The 19,204-nt window shown below is 38.5% G+C and overlaps 1 protein-coding gene across 2 annotated transcripts in view; it reads right to left on the minus strand.

Annotated features, from left to right (window-relative positions):
- UNC5C (unc-5 netrin receptor C) overlaps positions 1–19,204 on the minus strand; it is a 397,240-nt gene that overhangs the window by 32,899 nt on the left and 345,137 nt on the right. Inside the window, exons 8-12 of one of the 2 annotated variants that reach the window (XM_070452159.1) lie at positions 17,374–17,430; positions 15,177–15,368; positions 14,167–14,511; positions 11,248–11,335; positions 806–974 (exon numbers count right to left, since the gene is read on the minus strand). In XM_070452159.1, the coding sequence (XP_070308260.1) occupies positions 806–974; positions 11,248–11,335; positions 14,167–14,511; positions 15,177–15,368; positions 17,374–17,430 (851 nt within the window). The remainder of the gene's footprint in view (positions 1–805; positions 975–11,247; positions 11,336–14,166; positions 14,512–15,176; positions 15,369–17,373; positions 17,431–19,204) is intronic. The other variant, XM_070452160.1, reaches the window with a different exon arrangement.

Below are 19,204 nucleotides of genomic sequence, written 5' to 3' on the forward strand. Positions count from 1 at the left end.
GCTGCCCTTAAGAAGTTCCAATGGCCGCAGCTACAGACAGCCAAGGTGCTACACATAGTCTTCATTGTATCGGAGCTTAGGATACACACCTCCTGCTTTCCCAGGTTAAATTCAGACCTATATTTCCTGGACTTGTTGGCAAGTCAGTCCTAACATTTTCTGACCCAGGTGCAATGTTTCTCTACCTGACAATTAAAACACACACACACTAACACACACACACACAGGCTTCCCTGGTGACTCAGAAGGTAAAATATCTGCCTGCAATGTGGCAGACCCAGGTTCAATCCGGTGGGGAAGATCTCCTGCAGAAGTGGGTACCCATTCCAGTATTCTTGCCTGGACAATTCCATAGACAGAGGGGTCTGGTCAGCTACAGTCTCTGGGGTCACAAACAGTCGGACACAACTGAGTGACTAACACTTTCACTTTCATATCTCTATATATACTATGTGTATATATATATATATATATATATATATATATATATATTCCCTTCCCAAGATAGTATGTATATTCAAAAGGACTTATGTAAGACTCATAAGTGCACTTCCCTATGAGTTAGCTACTGACTGGCCATCACTTGTTTTGTGCTTACCAGTCAGTAGATAAAGCACTCAGGAGCCAGTGTCTGACTGTCTGTCTCCCATCTCCCCTTCCCTCCCTCTATCCCTTCCTCTCTCTCACTCTTTCTCTCAAGTGTAAGCTAGAATTCCGCCCATGTTTTGCTTTAAAAACAAAAGCCTTCCCACGGTAGCCTGTGCTTGTCGGCATGAACGGCACCTTCACCCCCACAGAGGCTCACCTCCCACTGGCCCTGCGCTGCCTGGTTCTTGAGCTGGATCTTCCAGTCCTCGGTGCTGGGATCTGCACAGTGATGCATAGTGAGGATGACGGGCCGGGTCAGCAGGGCTCCTGGGGGCCCACAGCTCACCACAGGGGTCAAGAGAGTCTGAGAGTCCTCCGTGGGTGGCCTAGGAGGGGAGCAGAGATCGCATGGTGACAGTTCTCCGGTATTCAGGTACTATGTACTCACTGAGAGTTCAGATCTAAAGTTGCACACACAGTTTCCTCTTGGAGGTTTTACTGTTGGAGGGTGGATGGTGGGTTGAGGCAGAATTAAGTAGGAAGACATGCATTTCATACCAAGACTTTGATCTTTTAAGACTTGAGGTCTTTCTGATAATAGTGAATCTGCCTGCATCTCTTTGATCCTCTCCTTCAGACACAGGTCTGCCTTTGGTAATTTCCTCTAAATTCATGTACAGATACTTTCAGGATGGAATGAGGTGGAACAGAGTCCTTATGAAGTTACATAAGCATTTTTTTCTGGTAATACTTGTCAGTGGTTTCATAGAGTTTTAGATACTTTGTGTTTTTATGACCTAAGTTGAAAAACACTTCAAAAAAATCACTTTAGAATAAGGATACCCTAGAGCTAAACTTCTTCCAAATGACTTTCAGAAATAATTCAGGCTAGTATACCAGATTCATTTTTTCAAATATGACCAAGGAAGAACAGAGCACTGTATTTCTATAGCAATTTAAATGGGTACTTCTCTACATGTATACTTCATACATGGTGGCTCAGTGATACAGAATCCGCCTGTGATGCAGAAGACCCGGGTTTGATCCCTGGGTCAGGAAGATCCCCTGGAGAAGGAAATGGCAACCCATTCCAGTATTCTTGCCTGTAGAATCACATGGACAGAGAAGCCTGGAAAACTACAATCCATGGGATCGCAAAGAGAAGGACACAACTGAACCACTGAACAATAATAATTCATACTCTGAGAATTTGGGCGGAATGAACTTCAAAGATTCAAATTCTTTAAGTCTATGTTTCTTTTTCCTTTTTAAATTGCCTTATTCTTTCCCTAATAAGACTGTAATTAACAGGTAATGAATAAATTAACTCAAACTGTCAGTTGGTATGTGAAGACAGAGCTCCAAGGTGTTGAGTGGACTGCCCAAGCCTCACAACTAACAAGGGCTCGTGCTGGGACTAAAACCAATGCCTTTGCAAAAACGACACTCAAAACTATGCTGTCGGAATAGCCTGACTTAAGAAATCCTGGGCTCACAGAATTTTAGGGGAGTAAGGACCCTCAGGGTCAACAAGCACAGAGCTTCTCTAACAACATGCTGACGTTTGGTTGGCAGTGAGGGGTCACCTTATCTATTCTCAACTCAAATTTACAGAAAAATTCTTACTTGGAATGAATACAACGTGCCTTCCTGACACATCTCTCCACATATCCTTGACCTGCTTTCTCTCCACTTTGACATTAAAGAGCCTCTCTCAAGCATTTAGAGATTTTTATATCTCTAAAAATCTTCTTCCAGACCAAACTTCCTCAATTTTTGCAACTTCAGCTAGAAGAGCATGGTTTCCAGATCTCTCTCCATAATTCCATCTTTCTTTTCAGGGAGATGTCTTTGAGCTTCACTGTCTTCACCAGAGTGAGGCATCATGAAATGAAAGTAAGACTATCTCCCTGTGGTGTCCATGCAAGAGTGGTTCCAAGGACTGCCCCCGCCCCCCACCGCCACAGACATCAAAATCCCTGGATGTTCAAGTTCCTTATATAAAAGGGCACAGTATAATATTAAATGGCACATAACCATTATATAAAAATTATATACCTACAAAATTTCTCTAACCATTTATAACTAAAATTATATAACAATTACATAAAATGATTATAAACTATGCACACCCTCTCACATACTTTAAATCATCTCTAGATTATTTATCATACCTAATACAATGTAAATGCTATGTAAATAGTTGCCAGTGTACTGAAAATTCAAATTTTGCTTTTTAGAACTTCCTGGAAAAAAATTTTCTTTTCCCCAAATATTATTGATCCAAAGTTGGCTGAATCTGTAGACACAGAACTCGTGGATAGAGGGCTGACTGTACTTAAATATACAGTATAGCAGACTACTGCTTTCTTTGTTTTGGAATGACAGTGAAGCCTGCTGGGCTACAGTCCATGGAGTCACAAGAGTCAGACATGACTTGGAGACTAAACTACCATCACCATGTACTTATATCAATGCCTCACAAAGTTGTTGCTTTAGATTATTCTCAATCAATTATTTATAAATATTATTTAGCAGACTTGAGTTAGATGGGAAGAGAGAGATAATATGGTTAAGGATGTCCTTTATAAAAGGAGGCAATGACGCCCTAAGAAGGTTAAGTAATTTGTTAAAGCTAACCACTCTGTACTCTTAACATGAAAGGCTCTTAGGCTGTCTGTGGTTATAACAATGGCTTCTGAACCTATACAGAGAAATTTATATTTAGCCATCTAATTTTACTTTAATTGTTTTAGGAAATTTTTCAGGTCATCTATTTCTTAATGCTATGTTTTTCCTCCATATATTGGCTACCTCTTCTAGTCTTTTATCTTCCATAAATTTGATGTAACTGCCATTTATGGTCTCATTGCAGTCATTGATAACATTGTAATATAAGAACAGGGCAAAGACAGAAACCTTTTCAAGGACACTACTTGAAACCTCTCTCTAGTCTGACATCAATACTTTGAGTTACTTAGTTCAGTCAAATATAAACCCATTAAAAATGTATACTGTCCAGTTCATATCTTTCTATTTCACTCACATGGATATTAGAAGGGTCATATCAAATTTCTTTACAAATTGCATCAGCTACTTGAACTGGATTTTCCTCTAGTCTTTATCTATGGTTAATATATTCAATACTATGTAACCTAGAAATTAGCTTTTATCTGTGGCCTACCCTCACTTAACACTCAATGAATGATAGTAACCACTATTGTTTCTTTTTAATGCTGTTGGAAGACTACTCTCCCTGAATCTCTCATGTTTTTGCAAGGTCCCAGTTGTCTTTTCAAGACAACTGTATAGCAATCATCTTTGACGATACAGGGCTTACCTCTGGAGCACAGAGTAGACATGTCCACTTCCCATTATAAAACACTCAGGCTCCCTAAACACAATGGTTTATTCCTGGAATGGAACCACTGAATGTATAGATGTCATCTGTCTTTACATCACCCTCTCAGAACTGAGGCTTGGGAAAACTGGCACAAAAATGGTAACACTTTGGATGGTGCTATTGCTGTGAGCACTTTGACTCAGGAGTCTTGTGTCATTTATCAGCATCTACAAAACTGTGGCAGCCTTGATAGGTCACAAGTAAGGTCAAATTTTAGAAATTCCTAAGTTCTTAGTGACTATTATCATCAGGTCTAAGAACTCAGTTAAAACTCGACATATTTCCCCTTAATAAAACTTGGCTATCCGTGGTTCCCATTTTAAAATTTCACTAGAATCTTTCAACCTATGGCTTTCCTTTCTTCCTATTTAGAAAAAAAAGATAGTTAAAAGTCATCTCTTTTTAGCCTTTTGATACATTCTTCATTCTCACTGAATAACAATAAATTTTGATTAAATCTAAAGTCATCAAAGTACCTGGAAATGTACTTAAATTTGGAATTACAAGGGAGGTGGCAGCTTGAGAACTCATTACTGTCCCCCTTAGTTTTCATTTCCTCTCAACCCACTCTGTCCTCCTTTGTTCCAGTCTGAAATTCATTCTCTTAGGACATGAGTGAGTGACGTCTTGCTTTCACTGTGCCATAGTTGACATTACACTTACCTTCCCTAAGCAGTAACCACATTCTTATTTAATTCTACTTTTCTTACTGGGGGGTGGGGGGGGGAGTCACGGCTGCATTTTCCTGAGCACTATTCTTACCTTTAGTTACAAGTACACCTTCAGAATGCACATTAAACTTTTAAAGAAGGAGACTAAAGTGAAATCCATTTCAAGTGGTCCTTGCAGTAGAGATGGGGATTGGAAACAGCTGTCTCTCAGTCTGCTGCTAGCAGCCGGCACTTGAGGAGGAGGAGGAGGGGTTCCTCTCATCACTGAGTTGGAACAGAAGGGAGACCACTGCCTGCTGGGCTGGGGCGCTGTCAGACCTGCACTCCCCTGGCATGCAATATTGATGGGCACCATTCTTGGAGGAGGGATAGCAAGGGAGGGAAGGGGCAGTAGGTGTCAAAAGAATTTATTAACCCAGTGAGATGCAAGAATGTAATGAATAGGGAAGTGGTGATGTGGAATTCATAACCGGGAATGAAAAACAAAGGAGAAATAATGATAAGAATCTTTGGGGGTTTTCAAGATGAAAGAAATAGCACTGAAATTGGAAACACTTCCAAGCATACATGGAAGGAACCACTTAGGAAAGGTTAAGATTTGACTGTGTGAATCCAAAGGTCACAGCGTTTAAATCTGCATTCCCTTTATTTACATAAAGGGAGGATATTAAAATACATAAAACAAAAATAGTAGAAAATAAATTTTAAAAAATCTGTTTTATGTTTTTGCAGAGAAAGGCTTTACTCTGTTATGTCTCATGTGTTATCTAAGATATTTAAGCAAACTTTCTGTAAATATTAATTGCAGATGATATGGAAATGAATGCAAAGCAAAAATTAGCTACAGAAATAGCAATTAAGTAGAAATCCAGTAATTAACAATGATTAAATTTTAAAAACTTTTCAGAGTCCAACAAAGATAATATCATGATGAATGTTGGATGGGCTCTGAGCACCCTAGGACAAAGCCCTCAGATGGGAATTTTAGTTTCCTGTAAGATTTTCTTATCCTTTGCTTGCTCTTATCAAAGTGAGGAGAATTTCTACACAGAAGAGCACAATTTACAAAACTTTTATAAAAGCTATTGCATTGGCTGCCCAAGGCACATCTGTAAGGTAGGCAGGATAAGTATTCATAGCACTTTTTTTTCCTCCCAAAGAGGAAACTGAAATCTAAAGAAATTAACACACTTGCCCAAAGCCACAAAGCTAGTCATAGGCAAAACTGGGATCTGAACACAAATCATTGGTTTTCTTTCCCAGCAGTGGTGTATTCTGAGTTGCTTATCCAGATTTAGGACCTTGAGAAATTTCTATAAACTGTTTGCTAGAGCAAGCTCATAATTGCTTCTTAAAAAAAAAAAATCTTCCTCCCACCTACCTCTGTGTGAAGACGAGATGCCTTCTATTAACACACACATCTTTTGTCAGGTCCCTCTGGATGACAATTCCACCTCAGGCTCAGCTGCCTTTTAAAGCACACGGTTTCATGTATAACTAGCAACTTGAAATATTTGCACTTTAGGTATCTGACAAGGAATATCTAACTCACTTGCTATCAAAAGATCAATTGAGCAAAAGAAAATATTTATGGAAGCCACTCTGAAGGGCGTGCCCCCATTTCCCTAGATAGGCCAAATCTGTCCCTGGATTAAGCCTGAACAGCTAAGCATTGTGCTTTGAAATGCTAAATCCTTGAGGAATTATTTTATTGAATTTATAATTGGGTTTCATACTATCTACTCGCATTGAGGGATACCAACAGAAGTAGCCCTATGAAGCTCATTGCTATTTTTATCTTTTAAAAATGTTGCTTGCTGTATGAAAAAAAAAAAAAAAAGTTTTCTTTATGAGAAACCAAAGTAACTGAGCTTCTTCCAGGCATCTTTTCCCCTTCTGGGCACATGGATCTTATAACTTACTATGTTTCCCTCTTGAAAGCTTTGAAACAACAAGTTCATGACCTATTAACAAGAAATATGCTGGGAATTACATCAAATATTTTATATTCTAACGGCCCACCTGACTTTATCTAATGTTTTCTAATCTTATTTTTTTCCATTTTTTTGTTTTTTTCATCCACTTATTTAAAAAAAAAAATTTTCCTCCCGTTGAAAGATTATTTGCATAAATCACCTTGAATCATTTCTTTAGAAGCAGGCCCTTCAATAAATAAACACTGTGAAGAACAGTCAGAGAATAAGATTTAAATATATCTGGATTCTACTCCTGGCCCACTCTACCTTCAGTCTCTTTATAGCTGTTCCTTCAAACAAGAAATTTAGGACTCTACCTAAAAGGAGAATATCACCGAGTTTCACTGAGAAATAATAACGTCAACTACTGTTTTACAAAGTTCCAAACACCACATTAAAATAAATGAAAACGGTCTGCAATATGATTACAAACATAATACGTTTTCGCCCACTATCCTAACGTATTACTTTATTATTTATATTCAGTAAATATAATGATAGTTTTAATTGCCTCATCACTAACATGCTAAACTTCTGACTGGGATTTCGGCCTTAAAAAAAAAAAAATCCTAAATGCCACCAATGTCCTACAGTTGACAGATCTGACAAATCTAATACCTTCTTGAATTATTATTCTCTTTCTTTACACTTCAATTTTAGTAATACCTCTGTCAGTCACCTCCTTTTGAACCTCTTTTTACCTTTGATTTTTTTCCTGTTATAATTACAATCATTCATTCTTTCATTAAAAATATTCATTGATGAACAACTATATATTAAGCTTCTTGCTAGATGCCAACTCTTGCTTATGTGCCTTATCCTTATCCTGCCTTATCTATTTAGCTTTGCTCCTTCTACCCAAACCTTAAATAAGAATATTTCCAGGACTTCCCTGGTAGTCCAGGGTTAAGAATGCACATTGCAATGAAGGGGACTCTGGTTGGGGAACTAATATCCCACATGCCTTGGAGCCAGTAAGCCCACAGCTACTGGGCCCTAGCACTCTGAAGCCTGCACATCACAACCAGAGAGTCTGTAGGCCACAGTGAAAGATCCTGCATGCCACCAACTAGGACCTGACATAGCCAAATAAATAAATATTAAAATGAATACTTCCCAAAGTTCTTTCCACAGTCCTTTTTTTACTGCCTCTGCACTTTTCCCCTGAAGAATCCACTCACTGGTGACTGCCCATCTGCATCTCCAGCAAGAGTTGCAAGTCCTCTCTTACACAGACCACGTGCAGAGAAATCAGCATTCATCATTTCTCTCCTTGAACCAGTTGCTGCTTCCGACCACTTCTTGTTGCTCTCACAATTTTCTCAGTGCCCAGGTCTTGAACCCTAAATATATTCTTTGTGTTCGGCAACTTTTGCCACACTTTTAACCAGCTGTGAAACTTGTCCTGAAATACACTTTTCTTTCCATTCTCCAGCCTGGCTGCTTCCCTAGCCCCCTCCCCCACATACCTTGATTACTGCCGTCAGTCAACCGGGGCCCCAGCCTTTGGAGTAGTCTTTCTGTTCCCCCTACTAGTTCATTCTGCACACTGTCACTGTCAATCTTTAAAAACACTGCTATTCATGTAGCACTTGGCTGCTTAAAGATCTTCCATGGTTCCCCACCATTTACCAAAAAAATTTCTATTTAGCTTTATTCTTGGAATGTCTAAGTTGATTTTTTTGGCCTTTTGAGAAAACTCCTAGGCAAGTACACAAAATGAAGAAAGTGAAAATTAATGCTATCTTCAAATTGTGTTTCAATAAGAAATGACAAAAGGCAAAATTTCAGTCTGAGTCAGACTCATTTTTTAAACTGCTACTGGAAGCAAGGCAAAAAGGTTCATGTTGGCGCCATTAATTGTGGGAAGTGTATCCATGGGGCAGGGCAGGAAGAGGCTTTGCAATCTCTGCAGGGGTGTGTCCGGTAGGAGGAGAGAAATCACGAGTGCAGCCTTGCAGCTAAGATCCCTTTTGGTCGCAGACAGCCTGTCCCATGTCTGCAGCTCATTTTGACTGCTTTCTCTTAGTGCATATTCCGTAATGATAAGGCCCCCTCTTGTCACATTCACTTGCCACATGCAATTAAGTTCACACCTCCCTTTAGACAGTTCACATCACCAGATGACCCACTGGAAGGTATCCAGCTGGAAAAACACCCAGTTTTGGATTCAATAAAGGCCATCAAAGAGAGGGAAGATGGAGAAAAGTAATCAGAATTTTCCTACACATGCATTGAAGTCACATTCATGTCTTCTCTTGTCCTCACAGTGTTTCCTCTGAAAAAAGTCCTAAGATCTTGTGAGCAATAAACAGACACGTGTCCCTAAAGGCACTAGAACAAGAACGCGAGGCTCTGTTTGTGTCCTGGATGCTATGGAGTGGGGATGGCATGTCAGCAGAAGAGCTTTGTGAGGAGATAACCTGGGTACGGATTCTGCCGTCCCTCAGTTGTTAACTGGGAAACCCTGGCTGTGAACCCTAGTCCTTTCATCTCTAAATGTGGAGCTCATCATAACTTGCAGAGAAATAGTGAGGAATGAATAATGAAATTAAAAGTATGCTGACTCTATGGTAGCTATGTTTTGTATTATTACTATACATTAAAACAACATTCTGGTCATTGTGACTTCACAAGAAAATCGCATCTAGTTCACAACAAAAATGTATGGAGAGGACTGTCTCATTTATTTGAGAGAGCAGTCTCCTTGTGTTTGTTCCCTGTTGCATGGTTTCTGGTGTACATTTTCATTTGAGATCCTGAGGATCCTCTAGCTTCACTTTTATAAACAGAACTTCATTGAGGCATACCAAATTTAATAGAGCAATTCCCTCTGCACCTAACTTCAAGTGGTAGGCATAGTAAGAGGTGATTTATAGTTTCCTTTTCTTTAAAGTCAAAGGCAGAAGAACACTAAAGCAGAATTGTCTAACTTTGTCAATTTCCTGCTTTCTCCCTCCTTCATCCAGAGTGTACAATTATCCTGGTCAGGGTGCTAACTAAATTGCAGGAAGAAAAATCATACAAGGCACTTGAGTGCCCATGTCTTTCAGCTTCAGCACACCCCACAGCAGCCTCTTAAGGTTTGATCTTCAGCCATAGATTATGGTGATCACATGGAAAATAACAGACCATGAACACCTTTTCAGGATAAAGCACAAGCCAATACTCATTTGTGTTTAAACCAAACATCCATGTTGGCAAAATGCCCTGAGGGATGGATATGCTTAGTGTTAACCTTGATTCTGGACAAAAGAAAGAAGAAAACAAAAATATAAAGGGATCTCTGTTTGCTACTCCTCATTTCTCCTGCTGCAAAAGAAGGGCACTCTGAGGGACTGTGAATATTACTTTACATTGGGAATGGAAAAATGAATATTTGATGTGCACAAATACAAGACTTTTAGTGATTTTCTGTTGCTCAAATTGAAGGCACATGAATAATGATCATGGAATTGTATTATTTTCTTGGATAGGCTCAAGTTTGTGTAGCTGAAAGTATATCACCCGAGGAAACCACTGTTCTGGGTCCTACAGGTTATAAATACCAAATCTTTACTCAAGAGCATAATAACAGAGCTTTTTGGCTACTGAAGACAATGACTAAAGAGAGATGTTTTTCTGAGGATGACAGAGGGGAAGAGAAAAGATATAATATCTTATGATGACATGACTTAGCGACTGAACAACAGCAAATGATAAGCTAGTTCTACATCTGGCATTCTCACTTTGCATCCAGAGCTCAGGGCAGGGGAGCCAACGCCTTTCCCCTTTGGAAAAACAGTGATGATTACATGTAAGGATCGTCATTTCAACATCTCTTATTTTAAGATCTTGGTGCACTTCAGAAGCATTCATCAATCAGGCCTCTAGAGTGCTATTTAACACAGGCACTTTATGTGAGAACTAATCAAGAATGACCAGATACAATTTATTAGAGGCCAAACTGAAAATTGAATTTAGGACTTCGAAACTCCTCTTGTTATTTTTACTCAAAATAATTTCATCTTTATGATTATGACACATTCAAAACACTCTTAGATTCAACCTAGTTTTAATCAACCCTATATCCATTTAGCAAAGCCCAGGCATAGGTTTTATAGGTGCTAAATATAAGAAGTAGGTCAATAACACTTAAAAACTAGAAGACAGTCTCCCAAAGAAGAATCTGCAGGTGAGAATAAGGTGCTAGGCTGAGGTTGGGATGGCAGGTCAAGGATTAAGGGGTTGTCCAATTCTATGTGACCTTTAAACCTAAAATGGCAACAGGCTGTATTCCTGAGCCAGGCCACATGAAGCTGATTTCTCTTTGTATCTCTAGCACAATTTATGGATCACACTTCCAGCCATCTTTTCAGCTAACATGGCCACATGTCCACTTGGGGGAAATATCTCTGGCCTTCTGCCCATATTCAAGATCTGCAAAAGTGTCTGGAGCTTCAAAGATAAAGAGTAGTAAAAACTGACCTTTTACGGGTCTAGTTGAAAAGGATATGCCAGAAGCAGGGCAATCAAGACAAACGTATGTTGGGTTTACTCTGTCTAATATACAATTCTCCTGCAAGTCAGACATTGATAAAGTCAAGTGCACCAGAAAAAGCATATTTACCTCATATTTTCTTTCCTGTGTACAGTCACATACATTTCGTAGACTCTCCCTTGGGGAATGGCCCCAGCGGGGATCAGCAAACTTACTCCTGAATAGCAAAAGAGAAAAGCAGTCACATAAGACCTATGAATCAAAAGGAAACTTCACAGAATGCCTTTGAAGCAAGTGGAAAGGAGGAGGAGATTTTGTGGCCACATCGCCACAAGCCTGCTGCTTTTTCTCTAAAGACATGTAAATATTCATAGCCACCCAGCTTTTCTCCCTTATTGGTCTTATTTGTTACCACAGTTCCCTCTGAACTGTTATGGAATCACTTAAAGGAATGATGTCATTTTTTTTAAACTCTTGTTTTATTTAAGGAATAGACAGATGGTTCCACTGGTGTTTTCCTTGTAAAATGAGGGAAAAACCAACAACTGCTCTTAAAATTTCAAACAGCTGTAATGATGCATCGTTTCTAATTAAAAAAAAAAAAAATCCCCACATGACTCAAAGTCAGGGAAATGCTAACCTCAACAATATCAAAAAACATTTATATCTGAAGTATCTGGTTAGCATCAGTGTTTTTCTGCAACAAATAATTGGTGAAGAACTTCTTTCATCATAGGTAACTCTAGAAAGTGAACAGCAACTGAGCAATCGCTAGTTTTAGTCACAGCAGGCCAAGCAGGTTTTTACTTAGTTGTTAATTGGTGCATTTTGTAGACTATTGAGTTGAGCTCTGTTCTAAGTCAACTGTGCCGACAGTAGTGGTTTGTAACTTTAGCTTGCAGCAAAATTACCTGGAGGTCTTGCTAGCACATTACGGGATCCTGCTCTCAGAGTTTCTGATTCAGAAGGTCTGTGGAAACTGTCATTCTAACAAGTCTCAAGGTGATGCCAATGCTGGTGGTCAGTGGACCACACTGTGGGAACCATGGGCTTGGACCACTGTGGCATTATCACAGACAGTAGTTCAAGGTGGACAGAACTTGAAGATATTTGGCTCCACAATTTTATTCTAATAAATGCAGTTAATTTCAACTCTATAAAAAATCTTATGGAACCTGACTGTGAGTAGAGTTTTTGATGGGTTGTGAAAGCCAAGAAGTAAAGGACAGTGTTCTTGTCTTTGAGTAGCTTATTTAATTAGCAAGGGAATGGAATATGCCATATGAACACAGGACCATAAGGAAATTGCTTGACCATATTGGAAAGCCTCAAGAGTAAATGACAGAGTTAAAGAGGAATAGTTATTCAAAGCCCTTTGTATATCTGGTTGCAACTGTTGAGGCATGACCTTCTTGAGAAGTAACGTGTGCCTTGTGGGGCTGCGGGAAGTAGGATGTCATGCTCATGTCAGATACCAGGATGGTTTGGTGAGGTACACAATGAAAGCAGGAAGACCACACATGAGGCACTCAAGCCTCGGTATTTTCACTTTTTCCAACGGGAACAATCAAATGCACCTTTATGTTTGTTAAGGGGATGAGACAGAATGATGGATGCAAAGTAACAAGAATAAGGCCTAAGACATATTAGATTACTGTTAAATAAAATAATGCATGTAGATCACCATTGTCCAGTACATATTTAAACATGCTGGCTCTCTCCTTTCTACTTAAGAAGCCTTTAAAATAATTCATATGTGAGAAAGTGACAAGTGTAGAAATGGAAAGAAGAGGTATAATCCACTGGCTGTCATGAAAAAAAAAAAAACTGTCTTGGAAATAATATAATGTTTAAACAAGGAAAGAACAGTAGAGTATATGCTGATCTATTCATTTGTAGACTATTAAAATATATTTAATCATGATTTTAAAAAAGCATGCAGTTGTGTGAGAATCAGAAAGATTGGAATAAAAGCACTTTATGTAATGTGTGATCTCAGCTCTGTAAAATGTATTTTAGAAAAGGGAAAATGATATTCCATTCAACATTTCAATGTATTAACATACACTTTTAAAAGGCTTGGGGTGAAAAACTGCTGAGGTGTTGAAATGGGGGACTGAATGATTGGAAGAACCAAAGACAAGTTCAATTGGTTCTCTATATTCCTTGGCTCTATGGCTGTTTACACATTACATTCGCTTCTTATGTTACATATAGATCTTCGGTCACTCAAACTGTTTTTGTTTTTTTTTTCTTTTCTGTGTTCACAGACTATTCTATCTGGTCCAAAAGAGTGCCTGGACATGCACAGGGGAGTCCAATAACCCTCTCATAACTGATGGTTCCAAACTCCTTACTACTATTGATTAATAAATACCAAACTTTAAGCAAATATTATGGGTCACTAACTTTAGTTCACTATTTAAGAGCTTTATGGAGCTTATTCTCTATAAGCAGATAACTAAATGAAAACTGAATAATACTAAAAGGCACCACTTTAATACTACCTTAAAAAGACACATGATGAAGCTATGTGGAGTGAATACCTTATAAATACCTTGACCCTGAAGACTGTGTAAAAAAGAATAAATGAAGATTTGATGTCTAATATCATGTCCTCTGATGATCTAATTTTGTATTCTAAAGTACTGCTTCCTGTAGGAAATTGGAACTGAACCAACTGATATGTTTTCTAATTAATTTGTCCTTTTAAAGTGTGATGACAACAGTGAGAGCTTTTGGCTTAATGCTGCCTTCTGAAGTGCTATTAAAAAGAAGGTCAATGGCAATTGTGAGTTATGCCTCGGCAGAAAGTTGTGAGTGCAATATTTCTAGAGGAAGTGTTTTCAGAGTTGGCTAGAGGAAGATAAACAGTTTTGATGATCTTGACTGAAGTAATGTTTGTTTTACATTGAAAGTAACAATAGATTTGGATTAGATAGGATACATTTAACTTTTCAGGCCTAATGAAAATAAATAATAAAGATCTTGGTATAAGAATAGGTTTCCCAGATCTACCTCTGGAACGTAAACACCTTTAGGAATTACCTGAGTTGGGGATAATAAGGTGACCCCCAAGGGAGTTGAAGGTGCCAAACGCAGTGCAGAAGGGGTCTGTCTGCCGTGCTAGACTCTGATTCTTCAGGTTGAGGGCCTCATTTTCCAACAAGGATTGGGTCATCTGAGGGGACAGTTTTGATGCAAACTCAGAGAGGTCATCTTGGGGTGTGACAGCACCTGAGGTATTGTACACTTTGATCTTCAGGTTAGGCAGTGGATCCAGAATTGGAGAGTTGGTCATTGGGATTTTGTCTGAGACATCATGCAAGGCATAAACAGGTCCTCTGTACATAGCCGCGGCTGATGTGAGGTCTGGGGGTACTGCCAGGAGATCTGAGTCAGAAAGAGAAAGGACGTCCATTTGCATTCTTCATTCAGACAACTTAGACTCTCCCTGACACTTTCTGAGCCAATAGCAAAGCAATTAAAAAATATTAGAGATGGACAGACACTAGGGTTCTACTGAAAATGGCAATTAGATAGCTGGAATCTGTTTACTTATTGGCTACAAGTAAATAGACAAGTTCATTCTACATTTTGCCTTGAAGATTACTCATTGTTTCTATGGTACTCAGCTAACTCAACAGACTGAATCTGCAGACATTCGTGATCGTCACTAGGTGACTAGGGAATAGTTTCTCTCATCTATACAGGATTTGGGTTCACCTGTAGACCACTGTATTCAGAGCAAGACAAGATGCCTTGTTAACAGGCGGAAAAAAAGGGAACATAAGAAATCTATCAACCAATCTTTGTACTTTTCTCAAATAAAACTTTATGACAGAGAAACCTGTTATAAAAGGGAAAAAAGAGATCTGTGCACCTTGTCAACTCTAACGACTTATATGAAGGAAATTAACACAACAATCAACAAAACAGATGAAAATCTTTGTCTTCATGGAGCTTATGTTTCAGCTGATGTGGTTTCATGGATTTTGAAGACATAGGGAGGCTGCTTACATGCCTAAGTCCACGTATGAAGTGCAGTGGCAACTGACCTTGTCTTGCTGCCTTGATGTTCACGGGCTGAAAGCCTCCATTGAGTGCAGAAGAGTCAATGATATCAGACTCAAAGTCACGATGATTCTTCCTATACACAAAGAGGGCCACAGCTACAGAAATGGCCAGGCAGACTATCACAGCTATCACAATGCCAACATACAGAGCAACATCATCTGAATCAGGAGCAGCTGAAGGGGAGAAGGAAACATGGAATTCGGTGGTCAGAGAAACTTCTCACAGTACATACATATGTTGCTATAATTTCTCTCAGATAGTTATTGCCTTTTTTATAGGTTAATTTCAAATCTATTTCAAAAGCTGTTTAAAACAACTGTGGCCTTTCAATGGAAAATTATCTTGCATTTTCACCCTTTCTCACTCTGCATCTATTCACTCACTAATCTATCTTAAATTGGGCAACATAACAGACCATTTACTACAAGGCGTAAAAGGAAACTGGAGCTAAAAACATCTCAACCCATAGGAAAAAGAAAAAAAAAAACACAACACTTTATTACTAATTTCAGGTGGAGAAGTTTGGAAGGCAGCTTTGAATTCACTGATAGTTCTTTAAAAACAAACATAAACACTCTGTTAGAAACATCTGGCATTTACTGAATTTGTATATTTATTGCACCAGAATATTTTTCTAAGTATCATTCCCAGTCACAAAATTACTTTCCACAGCACTCTTCTCAGTTTCCCCTAAATCAGTGAAGGGGTGAGTGGGAACGATGGAAGGCAAGGCGAGGCAAGGCAAACATTGGGAGCAAACATGCTGGGTTTGAAAGGTACACTTTCAGAAGACCCAGGTCTGGGGAGCAGAGGTTAATGCTGATAACTCCAGGCTTTTGCTACAGATTCAGTATTACCTCTGAGAACACTGAGTTTCTCACGGGTTCTTGTCAGAGATTTACATGTGAGCCACTCATTACTGGAATAAAATATAGCTCTATGCTGTACTGAGTAAGATAAAGGCCTGGTTCAGTGATCAGAAAGGTCAGACTATCCCCAAAAGGCAATTAAGCATTTGATTAACATGGTGTGAGGTCAGCCGGGAGGTCTGTCTCTGGGTAGAGCAAGAAGAAAATTCCTATAAATGTTGCATGTTGCCTTAGTGGCAAAGAGCATGCTCTGATCCAATGGTGAATGGTGATATAAGTTGATAACTGAACCAACAGAATTAAAGCTTCCCTGAATCCTTGAGACATCTTAAAGCCTCTATTATTTTTAGTTTTCTGTGACTCACAAAAATGGCCAGCAAAATTAACCAAAACTGTCTGCTCACTGTGAAAGGTGATTAAATTGGTGCTTCAGAAGGTCAAGAAAAGCCTTTTTATGTTCAACTTTATACAAGGGCATTTTTATTTTGCAGGAGGAGAATTTTCAGGTTTGCAGGTCTCCTGGCCTCCTAAAGTCAAGGAACCACTCCTCTCTCCTAAGACTCACAGTCACATGATTTACATGGTGAAATGACTTGTCTCCTGCCGTGTATCTGTAACACGCTGACAGTAAAACAGCATTCCCTATGGGGAATCGCTCCATTTCTTTCAGGATTTTGTTTAAATGTACTATATGTGAAAGAATTTGTTTTCTTTTTAAATAATTGTCTTTACCAAAGTTTCTAGACTCTCTGCTCAAGCATCAATCAAGTCAACACTGGCAGATCTTTTCAGGAAACCAGTGATGTACCAAACCCTCCCAGCACTGTGAGCACTGCTTTCAGAGTGCTGTTTCATTTTGCTGCTGGGTTACATGTGAGGCCCTACAGCAGTGCTCTGAACTCTGGTCAGAATACTGTATCTAAACCCTTAATGTTTTGCTTTACCAGGCTGTAATTACTTATTCAACATTCATGATCTCTAACTCAATGGATCTGCATTTTCTCAACTCTTTACTTTTTAGCATTCGAAACTTGCCCTTTATTTAGATCCACATATTTCATGGTAAGTTTTGTCAGCTACTGGGACTTAAGCTTTGAATGTTAGACTGATAGATTTTAAAGCTGGCAGAGACTTGAAATGACCCTTTCTTCTTTTCAGCAGTGAAAATCTAATTTGTTTTTCATGTTGGAATATATTAGGCGCCGATTTCCTGTGTGCACATCTGTGATCCAAGGAAAGGTAAACTTGAACTGGGGGCAATAACGTTAAATGATTATTCAGCAACATAAAAACCAAACATCAAACTTACAAGAAAATCCATATTCATTCTGGGTTCTCTGCTCAGTTGAAATAGGATAAATGAAACCTTGAAAAAGAAACAAAAAAATGAAACAAAAATGGGAACAAAATCAAATTAATGAGGAAAACAAAATGAGAAGCATGAAAAATGGCTTAATTAAAATAAAAGGAGAAGAAACCTGGGTCCTTTAAAATTCTGGTTCAGTACAGAATTATGATTTTGCATCTCCTGTCTGCTCTGGAGCCTCACTAAGAATTAATAAGGAGGCAGATTGAATTTCAGAGCAAAAACTAGTCTCGAATCACTAACTTTGGAGTGCTTAAAGTCTTTCTTTTATTGAGCATAAACTCTAATGGATCTAATTTATTTCAGACATCAAGGGTCATTAGCATAAGGAAAATCTTTTTTCCTTATCCCTGCCATATGCCTTAATTCCCAGGACATATTCAGTACGGCTCTAAACAGTTTTTTTTTTCTCTTTTATTTAATCATAACAGCTTGCTCTCAGTCTAATAGAACTAAAGAAGGCCTGTCGTCATTGGTCAAAGGTTAAATACCCATTTACTGAGCTGAGCAGACCAACTCTCCTCCTTCCATCTCAAGTCTACTTTTTGGACTTTCAGTTGTTGACCCTCCATCTAACAGGAATCCAATAGGTTTTGCCCAGGGGCTGAGCAGTTTGTCAATGCAATGGAAACTGGATGCTTTTTATTTGAAATCATTCAAAAATCAATAGAGCCTAGAGACTATAAGGTTGTTTATTTTAGGGCTTCAGAGGAATAGTGTAAATTGGGAAAAATAAAAACCTCATCCCAATAGTGACTGCAGAGATAAACAATAGCAGTTTTCCTTTTCTTTCTTTTTAGTGTCATCCAAGGTAGGAAACTGATGATAATGATGATGATTGATGATGATAATAAATGATAGCAATAATGTGAAGTAGATGATTGTGAGAAAATATTTCTTACATGAGGAACATAAAACTTTTTAAAATGAAAATCTATGGAAAAGTTTAAAGTATCACCTAACTAGCACCCACAGGTTCCTAATATTTAATATTCTGCAACATGAATTAATCAAATAATACAGCATCATTTGAATTAACCAAATGAGGATGAATAAGAACCATGTGAGTTAAACTTTCCTAGTAATACTCAAGGACAAAAAAATGCAGAGAAACTGCAAGAATCACAATTAATTGGTTCAAAATTAAAGGTCTGTCTGTAATGCTTTAACACTGAAGGTAACTCTAAATTGTGCCTCATGTAGACCTTCTGTAGTTTGCAGAACACGCAGTTCTTATAAGCTATTTACTTATTTGGGGAACTAATTCAGGAGGAACATGCAGTGCTACCTTAATGAAAGAGAGCTTTGCTGTAGCACAGACAGGTTTGCTCTGAATTAATTTTTAATGCTTTATTTTAGAGCAATGATTGCAACCTCCCACTCAGTTTTATAAATATTATATTCCTTATTTCAGTTGTTGGAGTCCATGTATTAGGTTTGATTTTCATCTTTAAACACTCTGTCTGGTAATAACCTTTTTCCATTTGTATTCTGTGAACTCAATAAAAGGACAACTGGGACATAGATGAGCACAGGAAAAAAGGTTATTTTTGAAACCTAAAGACTTAAGCCAATATAATTTCACAGCTAGTACAGGAGACCAGATAAGTGATGTCACTGTTGTAGGAGATGATTTTAAGCTGGGTGATGTCAAAAGTTTTTTTTTTGGCAGATGTGAGGGCCAGGAAAGAAGTATAAAATAGGATATTTGGGGATAGTTTGATGTTTACCCTGAAATTTTTTGATAAGAATAGTGTGAGCCTGCTGGAATAAA

The sequence above is a fragment of the Odocoileus virginianus genome, chromosome 21 (genome assembly GCF_023699985.2).
Source record: "Odocoileus virginianus isolate 20LAN1187 ecotype Illinois chromosome 21, Ovbor_1.2, whole genome shotgun sequence".
Classification (NCBI taxonomy): Eukaryota; Metazoa; Chordata; class Mammalia; order Artiodactyla; family Cervidae; genus Odocoileus; species Odocoileus virginianus.